Below are 13,136 nucleotides of genomic sequence, written 5' to 3' on the forward strand. Positions count from 1 at the left end.
GGGCACGGTGGCCCATGCCTGTAATCCCAGCACTTTGGGAGGCCAAGACAGGTGGATCACCTGAGGTCAGGAGTTCGAGACTAGCTTGACCAGTATGGTGAAACCCAATCTCTACTAAAAATACAAAAATTAGTCACGCGGGATGGTGTGTGCCTGTAGTCCCAGCTACTCGGGAGGCTGAGACAGGTGAATTGCTCGAACCCGGGAGGCAGAGGTTGCAGTGAGCCGAGATTGCGCCACTGCACTCCAGCCTGGGCGACAGAGTGAGTCTCCATCTCAAAACAAAACAAAACAACAACAACAAAAATAGTCTCAAAAACAAAACAAAACAAAACAAAACAACAAAAATTTATACCCTGCAATAAATTCACAGTGAAACAGTAGTTAAAACTACTGATACTTTTTATTAGTATTAAAACTACTGATACTACTTTTTATTAGTATCAGTATACTACTTTTTATTAGTATCAGTAGTTTTAACACACTATTTATAATTTTCTGAAATCTTTCTTGACTCATATAACCATGTGTTAAGTGGTATGCTATTCAACCATGGAAAATTTCAAAGTTAAAATACTTGGCAAATCTTACTTATGTTCTGAGGAATTAAAAATAATACAAATGTAATGAATATATATATATATGTGTGTGTGTGTGTGTGTGTGTGTGTGTGTGTGTGTATATATAAAGGTTTTGCCATCCATCCATGTTTTTCTGTCAACTTACTAAAATTTGTTCCAAAATTTTAAAACTATATTTTTAATTTGTGTTAAATATTTACTCAGGCAATAGACATATATTTCATTATCTCTGAAATGCAACAACAAACAGAATGATAGAATGTAAGGTAGAAATCCTGTACCTTGTATTTCACTCATAGAACTAAATCTGAAGGCAGAACTCTCATAGATGAAGCTATCCCAGCAATGATCAATGACAAGATTCCTGGGATGTTCCACACCTAATTAAAAAATAAAGAGATATTACACTTCAATGTTATATTCAAGAAGAAAAACAGCAGTGGAGATGGAAATAGAATAAAAATTATCCTCTAATAGGAAACTTACAAGATGAATATCTTTCAAAGTATATTTTAAAATGAGATTTAAATTGCATTTTTGAAGAACATATTTAATAATATAAATGGTTTTATCTATGATGTTTAAAAAAATAAACTCATAAATTCTTGCAACTTTCAGGTGGACACAGTGGCATGTGCCTATAATTCCAGCTACTGGGTAGTCTGAGGCAGGAAGATTGCTTGAGGCCAAGAGTTCAAGGCCAGTCTGGACAACATAGCAAGACCACATCTCTATATTTTAAAAATCTTCGAATTTTAATTTGAACTACTCAACAAGCAGATACTAAGAGTGAACTACTCAACAAGCAGATATTAAGAGTCTATTTGAGCCTGCTATTTAAAAATAGATTGTACTGATGAATACAGCTGGCCTTCTGTATCCATGGGTTCCACATCCATGGATTCAACCAAAGGCAGATTGAAAATCTTCAAAAAATAATGGATGGTTTTTCCTGGTCTTTATTCCCTACATCATACACTATGACAACTATTTATGTAGCATTTACATTGTATTAGGTATTCTAAGTAATCTAGAGATGATTTAAAGTATATGAGAGTGTATGTGTAGGTTACATGCACACACTCTGCCATTTTGTATCAGGGACACGGGGATTCACGGATTGTGATATCCTTGGAGGTTCTGAAATCTATCCACTATGGACACAGAAGGATGGTCTATATATAAATATGCACAAATAGACAACATTTATCCAATGTTAACAATAAGTTTAAACCAATAAATACAAAAATATGTTTATTAATTCTCTATTTAAAAGATAAGCTCTACTTACATTAAAAATATGAGTTGATGGTGCTAAGTGGTTAAATTTCAAATGTAAATATATATATGTTGAAGGAAATGCCAAAAGATATTTACTAACAGTGGTATATGATAAAAGGGAAACATGTTTTGAGATCTTTGTATATAGATCAGTGTTTCTAAAAGTAGAGTCTTCTGACAACCTGCATTGGAATAGCTTGTGATGGCAGGGCCTCATCCCAGCCCTTATAAATCAGAATAAATGAATGTGGACCTGGGAATATGAATTTTGATAAGCTCTCAAATATTGTTTACTGAATTTGGAGTGTTATTAATCAAGAATCAAATAAAACAAGTTTCAAATGTTAAGGTAACTTATCAGCATCTAAAAATAAAATAATTGTAAGCAAGTAGAGTCTCAGATTACTCACTTCAAAAATGGTTGTAATTATTCTACATTTACTTTCTATTAGTACAATAACATTAACTATTTCTTATGAGCAAAATAAACTAAGACAAATAATCCAATTAAACTAAGTTATAAAGACTTAATATATTTGATACCCCCACTTCCCCGCCAAAAAGTCTCAAATTTCTCAATACTATTTATTTATTAATTCAAATGTTTTAAAAGTTGCATGTCTGAATTTGGGAGGGATTTTTAGGTTCCAGGAGTTTTTCTTACACCAATTTATCTTTCTTCTTAAGTATAAAACCATGTTCATCCTCACTGGCAATTTGCAATGATTACTACATATATTACATAAATATTTGTTCAACTCTGGATCTACTTTAGATAAGACTCAGAGAACCTCCAGGGATTTTCATAACTAATTCTACCATGTGAAATGAAATGCACTGTTATTTCTTCTCCACATCATGTAAGTGTGATTAACTTATAATTATGTGACATTGTGCACTTTATTACTTTACTGCTGGTGAACATCATGGCCCTAATTAACCCAAAGCCAAAAAGAATGCATCAATGTACTTTGTTTTCATTGACTAATTCTCATATGAAAGTTGATATCCGTAAAACTAATATATTATGTTAATTAGTAAACCTAGTTTTATTCAGTGCTATTTTGTTTTGCACCAATAAACTACCGATATATAAAACAGAATTCATTTTTATTTAAATATTTGAATCAGATCACTAATATTGCATTTAAATTTGGATTGAATAGAAAGTGAATAATTTCCAGACGATAGCTATTTTAATAGAAAAGTAATCAAAACAGTTTTGTATTCATTAATTACTGATTCACTCATTTACACAACTTTTAAGTATACAGTCCATGCTGAGTGCCATACAAAATCAAAAACAATGAATGTATTTATGTGGGTGTATGTTTGCAGATACATATACATATGTTTTCTCCACATGGGGGATAGTTTTGGAATGCACATACAACAGTTTCCAGCATGAAATAGAGGCTCAATGATCGACTATTAAAAGACTGCTAACAAAGGTTTAGAACATTGAATGAAGATGTGTCCTTAAATGTGTAATATGTGTAAATCAGCCCCTAATTTCTAATGTTTCATCTCAGTTGCTTACTTTCATTCATGGCTACCCTTTCTTTCTCCGCCTTTATTCCCATCTGAGCAGGATCGAAACTTGAGAGATGCAGTCTTGGCTAGGGGACATAATTACGGATGAGAAAATACTGTGAGAATTGTATCCATGGACACCAGTTACTGAGCGAGGGTACGCATCCAGGAAGCCAAAGCATGTATGTACACGACAGGATGTATGTACACGACAGGATGTATGTACAGGGTGTATGTACACACAGGACATATGTATGTGTACAAAGCATATATGTACACAAGAGGAAGCCAAAGCATGTATGTATCAGGCAAAGCCAGTGTTGGATGGCAGAGTGAAAAAGAGGAGAGACAGCTGAGAAAATGTGAAACGAGTGGCAGTTGGGGCATTTCTTGGGGACTTTGGATGGAATGGAGGGAGGCCTGCTCCCCTAAGATCCAAGGGGAGATGTCAAAGAGGGGGGCAAGTGCCATATTTTAGATCATATAACTGGCTTTAAAACTACCATCTCAGAGCAGATAAAAAATTTGAGTGGTCCTAAAGAGGGCAGTCAGACACAATGAGCTCAACATGCTGTTCCACGGCTTACTCACTGTATGGCTTTGGGGAATTTCTCAGCCTGAGGTTCCTCATTGGAAAGGCAGGAATAGTGACGTCCAGGATTTTGGGGGGAGTTTGGGTACAGTCATGTTGATAAAGCTCAAGTGTGGTAACATAAAGGGATCTTAATAAATCCTAGCTGCCCAGACTATTTGAAAGCTATTCTGTAGCATCCTGCTCCTCATGGGATTCTTTAATGATTTACTTTAGAGACACCTTTACTATCCTCAGGTTGTTTAGGTACCTCCTCTCTTGCCACCCTATCTTATTAATCTTTTGAAACTGGCATGGCTTCAAATATGTACGGATGTCTGAAACATTATCTTCTCTACATCTTGCCTTGGGTAATGTTCAACTGAAAGCTCTTTCAAACATTCACTCTGCGGGCTGGGTGCAGTGGCTCATAAGCCCAGCAGTTTGGGAGGCCAAGGAAGGGGGATCACTTGAGGTCAGGAGTTCCAGACCAGCCTAGGCAACATGGCAAAACATCGTCCCTACAAAACATACAAAAAATTAGCTGGACATGGTGGCACATGCCTGTGGTCCCAGCTACTGGGAAGGGTGGAGTGGGAGAATCATCTGAGCCCGGGAGGTGCAGGCTGCAGTGAGCTGAGATTGTGCCTCTGCACTCTAGCCTAGGTGACCAAGTGAGACCCTGTCTCAAAACAAAACAAAATATTCCCCCCTGTTCCTGTTACAGGTTGCACATCTCCTTGCGTGAAGAGTTCTATTCCTAAGTTGGGTATATCACAAAAATATGAAATACAAAAAAAGATGAATTAGAATAATTTTTTAGAAAGTTGAAACAAGATTAGGGACACCATCTGCAGTCAAGGATGAGACACAGTATGGTCATGTCACTTACTTGGAATAAGCCAAAATGTTTTCTTAGAAACCAATATACTGAGGAAAAATGTAGTGACATAATCAGGTTCCACAGTACAAAAACCAGACAACTGCTCAAAAGAGGCAACCATTCTTCCTGATACTAACAGCTGATTCTTAAAAAGATTTCATTTAAAAAGATTGCAATGTAATAAGAAACCCTTTGATGTACTGATCTTCACCAGTACATCATGATGACCTCCTTAAAATATTTCTATGCAATCTGGTGTTATGGGTAAATGACATCATGAAACAGTGAAATTCACTGAACACAATTCTTAATGTGGTTGAGAGAGGGTGTAGTTGATTTCAAGTACTGGGCTTTTGGCTCCTTCTATTTAATCTGTTAAGTAGATTTCAGACCACTCACAGAAACAGATTGCAAGTCTTTCCTGTAATTCTTTACTAACTATCTCTCCACTCGAGCTTTTCAGTTTTATATATAACTAGGTGAACAGTTAGTGAGAAATTGTTCTGCCTGCTTACTGAGAAGCCATGTGCAAAGGTATACAGAAACCTGGCTTTGCAGAGTTGGGATTTTAATCTTACTTTCTTCACTTAATAGCTCTGTGATCATGAACAAGTTGTTAAGCCTCTCCATTAATCAATTTTATCCTCCTTAAAAACAGATATAATGACTATTTCAGAGGGTTCCTGTCTTAGTTGGGGTTTCCTCAGAAGCTGTTATTTGGGACGTCACCTCAGGAAATGTCAGTAGGGAAGTGCAAAAGTGAGACAAAGATCAGGACTACAATGAATGGTGTATTATAAAGGAAGTTACTACTGTGGATACATGAGGTTCAAGGCAGCTAGGGAACTCTGAGAGCCAGTGCAGAACACACATCTCAAAGGTATACTGCTCAGGGGAATGGGAACGGTTATATTTTTCCACCACTTCCTGTCATCCATAGGTTGAGGAAAAATTAACTCACTAGGGCAGCCAGAGGAAATACCCAAAAGAGTTACGGGTGTTGGTAGCTGGACAATGGCCCAGATAAATACTAGTTGCATATTTCTTGTCCTGAGATAACATAAAGAATCACATACATGAAGTGCTCAGTATAGTCTTTATAACTGCTAACTATTATGTATCCCCAGATTCAATCACAACTGTGCATCACCTGTTAAATTACAAGGGCACCATATGCCTTAACTGAAAGCTAAGTTAAAGGTCGGGTTCACACCCTCATGGGCAAATTGTGGAGCATAACAAGTATTTATACTTGAGTGAATGGCAAGCCACTCTACTAAGTAATTCCCTGTGAATGGTGCCAAAATTCTCCTTAGGAAATAATGGTAAGTTTGTTGTAATGCACAGACTAGTGTGTGCCCAAGGTGCTCAATTTCTTCTCCAAATAGCACAACCACAATAATATTTAGCATTGGACTATTTTAAGATGGATATAACAAAACACTCATCTTGAGTGTTAAAAATATCAGGAATATAGGTAAGCCTCTAGAAACATACTTTTAGGCAACATAGTATAGTTGTCTGAAGAAAAAGTAGTCTGGAAACATGAAACATTAAATATGTTTGCCAAAGAAACAGATTCTCACACTTTTGGGAAAACTCTAGGTATATATTGTGAACTTTTCTGCTACCTGTGGTCATGGACTTTTCCACTGTTACTGGCTTAAATCTTCTGAGCTTTGCTTCTCAATTCCAGTTTTCCCCCAACCCATCCATATCCATCATCCACAAATAATTCTAGAGTCAGCATTCAAAATGCGGGTTATAAAGTACAGCTAATCTTTTGAAAACTCTCATTATCTAGAGGATAAAAGTTGGATTCCTTATGATAGTACTTAAGACTTTTTCAATATCCTAACATATCTCCTCTCTCTTTTGCCTCTCTCTCTCAGATAGATATGTAGATAGATGATACATAGATAGAAAGATGATAGATTGATAGGCAGATAGATATATAGCATTAAAGAGTTTAGCCTAAAACTGCCTCTTTACATATTTTAAGTTCAACCCAAAGGTTTCTTTGTACATAGAGAACTATAAGCTATACGGAACTGTAAACAGACTACAAGCCTACTCTTGTGCCAATCACTGAGGTTTGGCCAATCAGAGGTTGCCAATTGTTCAAACCATGTTCAAATAAGGCAAACTCAGAGCTGTAACCAATTCGGCTGTTTCTGTACCTCCCTTCTGTTTTCTGTATGTCACGTTCCTTTTTCTGTCCATAAATCTTATACCACATGGCTATGCTGGTTACTGGGCCTACTCTGGCTTAGGAGGCTGCCTGATTCATGAATCAGTATTTGCTCAATTAAACTCTGTTAAACTTAATTCGGCTTAAATTTTTCTTCTATCACTACACAGACAGAGTTAGAAATACATAAAATATATAAAGATCTTCAAATTCACTACTTTTTCTGAGAAGGCAGCATTTTCAGAATTTCAGACTGACTATCAAACTTCTGGGTTGCCCAATTCTCTGTCTTTTCTCCTGCTAATATCTTGGCTATTTCTATTTTTATACTTCTCCCAGAAATAATGCCTTTTGATATTCCAAAGATCTTTGGTACTTAGTTTCTACTGTGTTATCTCTAAGTTTTAGAAATTTGGGTATTTTATTTATGGTCCAGTCATTCAGCAGACAAGCATCAAAAGCCTGCTCTGTCTTATTTGCTCAAGTTACTAATAGATCATGTCTGCAAAGATCTCACAAATATTGTGGGATTAACAAATATTAGCTACAATGAGTGTGACAAATATTTAAATCAAGTTATGTACAAGTTGCCATGCTATCCATAAGGGGAAGAAATCATTCCAGGATTTGCAGCTAATGAGGAGAGAGAGAGAGAGAGAGGGAGAGAGAGAGAGAAATGAGGAATGCAGGATGCAGGATCTGAAATGCTGTGAGGTTCCTCACACCAGCAAGGAACCATTTGGTGAGATGAGTCTTGTTATCAACTTGCCTAAGATTTTTTTTTTAATTCTGTAGAATCTGTAAGAAAATTTACATCTTCTTTTAAAAGCCAAAATGAGATAGCCTACTCCTATCATGAAATAATTTAAAGACATTTACAGATATTTAAATGAGAAGGTATTTGATATGGTTTAGCTTTGTGTCCCCACCACCCAAATTTCATCTTAAATTGTAATCCCCAGGTGTTAAGGGAGGAATCTTATGGGAACTGATTGGATTATGGGGTGGTTTATCCCATGCTGTTCTCATGAGAGTGAGTGAATTTGTATGAGATCTGATGGTTTTATAAGTGTTTGATATTTCCTCCTACACACTTGATCTCTCTCCCCTGCCGCCATGTTAACACATGCCTGGTTTTTTTTCCCATTATGATTGTAAGTTTCCTGAGGCCTCCCCAGTCATGAAGAACTGTGAGTCAATTAAACCTCTTTCCTTTATAAATTACCAAGTCTTGGTATTTCTTTATAGCAGTGCAAAAATGAACTAATACAGTATTAATCTTTACTTTTAATGAGTATATTTTGCATATATATTAAATATTTTAATTCTTCTCATCAGTCATGTTTTTCTGTAGACCCTGTTTTTCTGTAGATCAAACTGTGAGACTTAACCACCAACGGCTATAAGCACAAGTAGATACGCAGATAATGCATTAAAAAAACCCACAAAAGGGAGAAGGATAAGAATATAGCAGAAAGGGAGATGCCATCACCAACAAAGGGGAAAGATGTTCTTTTTCACACAGGATAGGGAGACAGAGAAAGAGAAATAAGACATCAAAGGTCTGTGAATCTTCCTTTGTCTCACATCTCCTCAGGTTTAAGGAAGAAGCGGGAGAAACAAAGCCTGAACATTTGCCCGAGAGAGTGAGTTTACTTAAAAGAGACTGTTTTGAACTGCAAAAGACTGATCAATTTTTAATTGTCAAGCTTACTATGTTTTATTGTTACATAGCAGAAAGAAATGTATAGCAATGTTAGAAAATTAGAAAGTTACATTATTTTAAAATTTATTTTTAATGTTAAAATCTTAATCCAAATTTGTTTTTATTAACATGCTCATAGTTATAAAGTAATTTGGCTGCACCTATCCTGAATAATTCCATTCCCTGGAAAGATCCATTGATATGTCTTGTGTGCTCACATTCTAGAAATTCTGTGCCCTACAATTGGTATAAATATCACAAAGACATATTTTTTGGTGCATATCTAAATTTATGATTTAAATCCCAGCCAAACACAATAACTTTTATATTCAATTTTGTCAGTTCCATGTTCCTTTTTCTCCAACAGTTATTTCAAACCACCATTCCACTCTTCAAATTCTCTACTATATCTCTTTTCTTCAGCAGACAAAAATGTAAATATATGACTGCTCCTAATTCCAAAGCCCTTCCACTACCTACCAATTTATTGACATCCATATTTGTTTTATTTTACCCCCACCCGAGGAAGAAATCCTCTCCTGTTCAGTTCTTTCTTTACCTCTGTTCTGATTCCAACCCTCCTAGACCCTTAGCCTATCAGTTAAACCTTACATCATTTATATCTTTAACTCCTGCTCCACCCTGGCTTCTCCCTTCTGCTTATACATATGCTCAAGTCTTTTCCATCTTAAAATACTAATTTCCTTGAGCTTGCAGTCAACATTTATTAAACACCACATGCCTCTCCTGATCGCAGCCAAAATTCTTATAAGGGAATTTTACATGAGATGAAATTACTTTCTTAATATTTAAAATTATTTCAATCCAAGAAGATGAAGAAACGATGGAAAAGCACCAAAGTGCAACAGTTAAATGACATGTTCAGCTTCAACATCAATCAAAAATTTGCAATGATGATAAAACATAATGTTCTTTCAATCAGATTAATGGAGATTAAAGACAATGTTATTACTCAGGGCTTACATAGTTCTGGAAAATAGGTAATGTCTATATTATACTCCTAATTGCAGCATGAATTGCAAAGGTATAAACATTCTGGAGAGTAAGTTGGTCATGCATATAAAAATTCACAAAATATATAACTTTAACCCAATAATTGCACTAATAATATTTTGAGTAGAAGTAGTAATAATAGTTGAAAAGATAAATTGGTAATGCTTGATATTAGATTGAAAATGTGTTTCAAAAAATTCATGCTGAGTTAATTTTTAATTCAGACTCACATTATTTATTTGTTTAATATAAAGTGATCAAACTCTTCAAATAATCTAATTAAAAACACGCACCCTCAACATGGCATAAAAAAAGGACAAGACTAGTTGAAGCCAAAATTTATTCCAAATATGTTGTCTCTTTATTAAGAAAATGTAAAAATGAAACAAAATCACAATATCAGAATTTCTATAAAGTTTTGAGGAATAAGCATTGGCACATTTGAATAATATCATAAGAATCTTACAGATCTACTAATTTACATATTTGGGTTTACAGATCAAATTGGAAGAACTTGATTTGTTAAATAGATATCTAATTCTGATTCTGTACCATTATGAGCTGTGATTTCAGCCAAAATACTGCATCTCTCAAATCTTGTTTTCTCTTTTATAAGATAATTTGCTCTAAGATTTCTAGAGTATTCATTTGTTCTAAAATGTTTTGATTCTATGATAAAATAAGTCTGATAAATACCTATAAAATAACATGTAAAATATCAGAAAAACAACTTACTTGTCAGTGTGATATCAATGAGGACATCTTCCGTTGTGGGATTTTTGAAAGGTATAACAATAGATGACTGAAGACCAATGCGTGTGGTTATTCTTTCTGGGTCTAGAGGCTGGGGAAATAGTCCTACTCCAGATAAGTAGAATTTCCATTCTGTAAACTGTTTGAAGATAATTATTTATAACATATGTGTCCTAACTGCATATACTTTATTTGCAATACTTAATAAGTATAATGCATATAAAAATCTGGACAGATAAGAAAAGTTTTGTTGCTAAAAACCAGTGCTTTATTTTTCCTTTCTTTTCCAAATTCCTTTTAATTTTATGGAAAAATAATTCTATGTATTTTTACATTGAGGCAGAAGAGGGCAAAAGTGCAATATTCAAATATCAAAATATTTCAATGCACATAAAGTTATTATAGCAACATAAAAGAGAAAGTTCAATGGAAAATCTGGCACTTCTGTTCGTTTTTTTTTTCAACAAACTTGGTACCAAACACTGCATGTAGTTTCCAAACTCTTTGGGTGAATTTCAAATGAAATTCAGATAGCTACCACATTAAGGCAAAGAAGATGAGGCACAGATTGAAGCTCCAATAAAAGGAAAAACATACAATTGCATGCCATATTATTTATCCCCATCATCGAGTCCAGTGCATTATCTGTTATTGCATGATATGGATAAATGAATAAAAATTTATGTGAAGGAGATTGAATGTGGTTATTATTTTTATCTAAGTTTCATAAGCACATAAAGCTCCGTTTGAAAATCTCTTTGTAGTTTAGGATAAAAGTCCCTTCAAAGTACAGTAGACTGTGACTCAGTTCTAGGGTCTCTTAAACTTCTGCAATAAACACTTTGCTAACGTTGCAGATGAATAAAAGGATCACAAACAATGTCCTACTTTATAATATCTCAAACTGTATAGATGTTTCCAAGCTTAAATTCCAATAAAAAGAGGGAAGTTTGCTTTAAGATTACTTCAAATAAGGAGAAGTAGTGAAAGCAAACTCATAAAATCCTGCCTCCTTAGTAGAGAGAATTAAAGGAAAAAATTTCATGTGGATATTATCTTCAAATGACTATATTACTATTAGTCACAGATTTGACTAGCATAATGTAAATTCACTGTATTTTCAATAATAATGTCCTAACTTGATTTCACAAAATTGACTGACTAAAGTCAAGCATCAGAGTTCAAGCATCAGCAAATTAAAACGTGTTAAGAATAATCAGAACTTCCCATAGCCACAGGCTACAAAGGTCATAGACTCATGCTGGATTGTAAAACCACTCTGATTTTATAACTTCTTCCTTAATGTTTGCTATTCTGACCTTTAGGTGAAATAAATCATACAATCAAGTATGAATGAAATATACAAGGCACCTATTTGAAAATGAAAAGGAAGCATCTGAAAACTAAGAAAGAAAATCTCAGAACATAATCTTTGAAACGAAAGAGAAGTTATAATTTACCACATTTGCTGCTTACTAGTGCTCCACTTATTCTGTTATGTAGTAATGTAATTTAATTTAGAGACTCTGGTTGCATAAAATATAAGTTCATGATATTTGCAGCTGTGATGTGCTGACCAAATTAATCACAGGATTCAAAATCTGCACAAATAATTTGAACTTAACCCAAACCCTAACCGTAACTGAATGGTTAGATTTTTTACAATGCAGAGCTTTTCACATGAATTGAAACCAGAAACAGATGAAGCAGATAATGAACCATAGCCATTTCCCTCAATCCAGCAAAGAGGTGCCCTCAGAAATAAAGTTTACCCTATAAGAACAGCCATTAGTTGGCTTTAGATTAATCAGCTAATCAGCTGTGTGTGTCAGGTTAGATAGATTTAATCAGTTAAATCAAGAGAGGGATGGAAATCTATATGGCTATTTCCCTAATGGTAAAAGGTTATTCCAAACTCAGAAAAATAAACTCTAAAGTTTATTTAAAAAATATATACTCTTTAGATGCCTGTTCATACATAATGCATACCACATTTTCAAAAGTTCATTCAATTAATACTGTATGATGAACTAGTTTTTCTTGCAAAAGATGTCAACTGGATGAATTAAATAAAAGAGGAAGACGTAAATGATTCAATGATAAATAGGGCAAGAAAAATCATCAAGGTTACAGCAATGTATTGAAAAGGTTGAGGAGGTCTAGACCTGGTAGCTGAAAGCATGAATTATTGATTGAAGTCTAATCATAGCTGAATCCTTATAGATTTGCTACAAGTTGGAAGGAGATATTCAGAGTGACTGAAATTAACCATCAGTGTTCAACTAACTCATAGAAGGTTTGAATTGATTATTTTCTTGTTTGAGCCTTTTTGTGTTTGATGAAGAATTTAGCATTCAACTTCTAGGCTAGGATTTTTTAAAGCTATTAAGATACAGAACTGATTATCTCCCTACTGAGTTCTAAGACTGTCCTTGAATAGATATGCTTTCCACTAGAAATGCAAGCAAAAAAATGGTCTCCAGTAATTATGATGAAGGGGTTCTAATCCTGCTATGTAGCAATCGCTTAAAAGAACAGCCTTGTTAAAATTACTTGTCGGAAAGAAAATAATCTCCATTACATATTTTCTTCTGTGTGAGAAGGATTACTGTTTGTCTCCTTTA

General features: G+C 34.6%; 1 protein-coding gene across 1 annotated transcript in view; it reads right to left on the minus strand.

Annotated features, from left to right (window-relative positions):
- CFAP47 (cilia and flagella associated protein 47) overlaps nucleotides 1-13,136 on the minus strand; it is a 434,895-nt gene that overhangs the window by 80,070 nt on the left and 341,689 nt on the right. Inside the window, exons 56-57 of the mRNA XM_073013816.1 lie at nucleotides 10,495-10,651; nucleotides 863-961 (exon numbers count right to left, since the gene is read on the minus strand). Of these exons, the coding sequence (XP_072869917.1) occupies nucleotides 863-961; nucleotides 10,495-10,651 (256 nt within the window). The remainder of the gene's footprint in view (nucleotides 1-862; nucleotides 962-10,494; nucleotides 10,652-13,136) is intronic.

Source organism: Chlorocebus sabaeus, chromosome X (genome assembly GCF_047675955.1).
Source record: "Chlorocebus sabaeus isolate Y175 chromosome X, mChlSab1.0.hap1, whole genome shotgun sequence".
Lineage (NCBI taxonomy): Eukaryota > Metazoa > Chordata > Mammalia > Primates > Cercopithecidae > Chlorocebus > Chlorocebus sabaeus.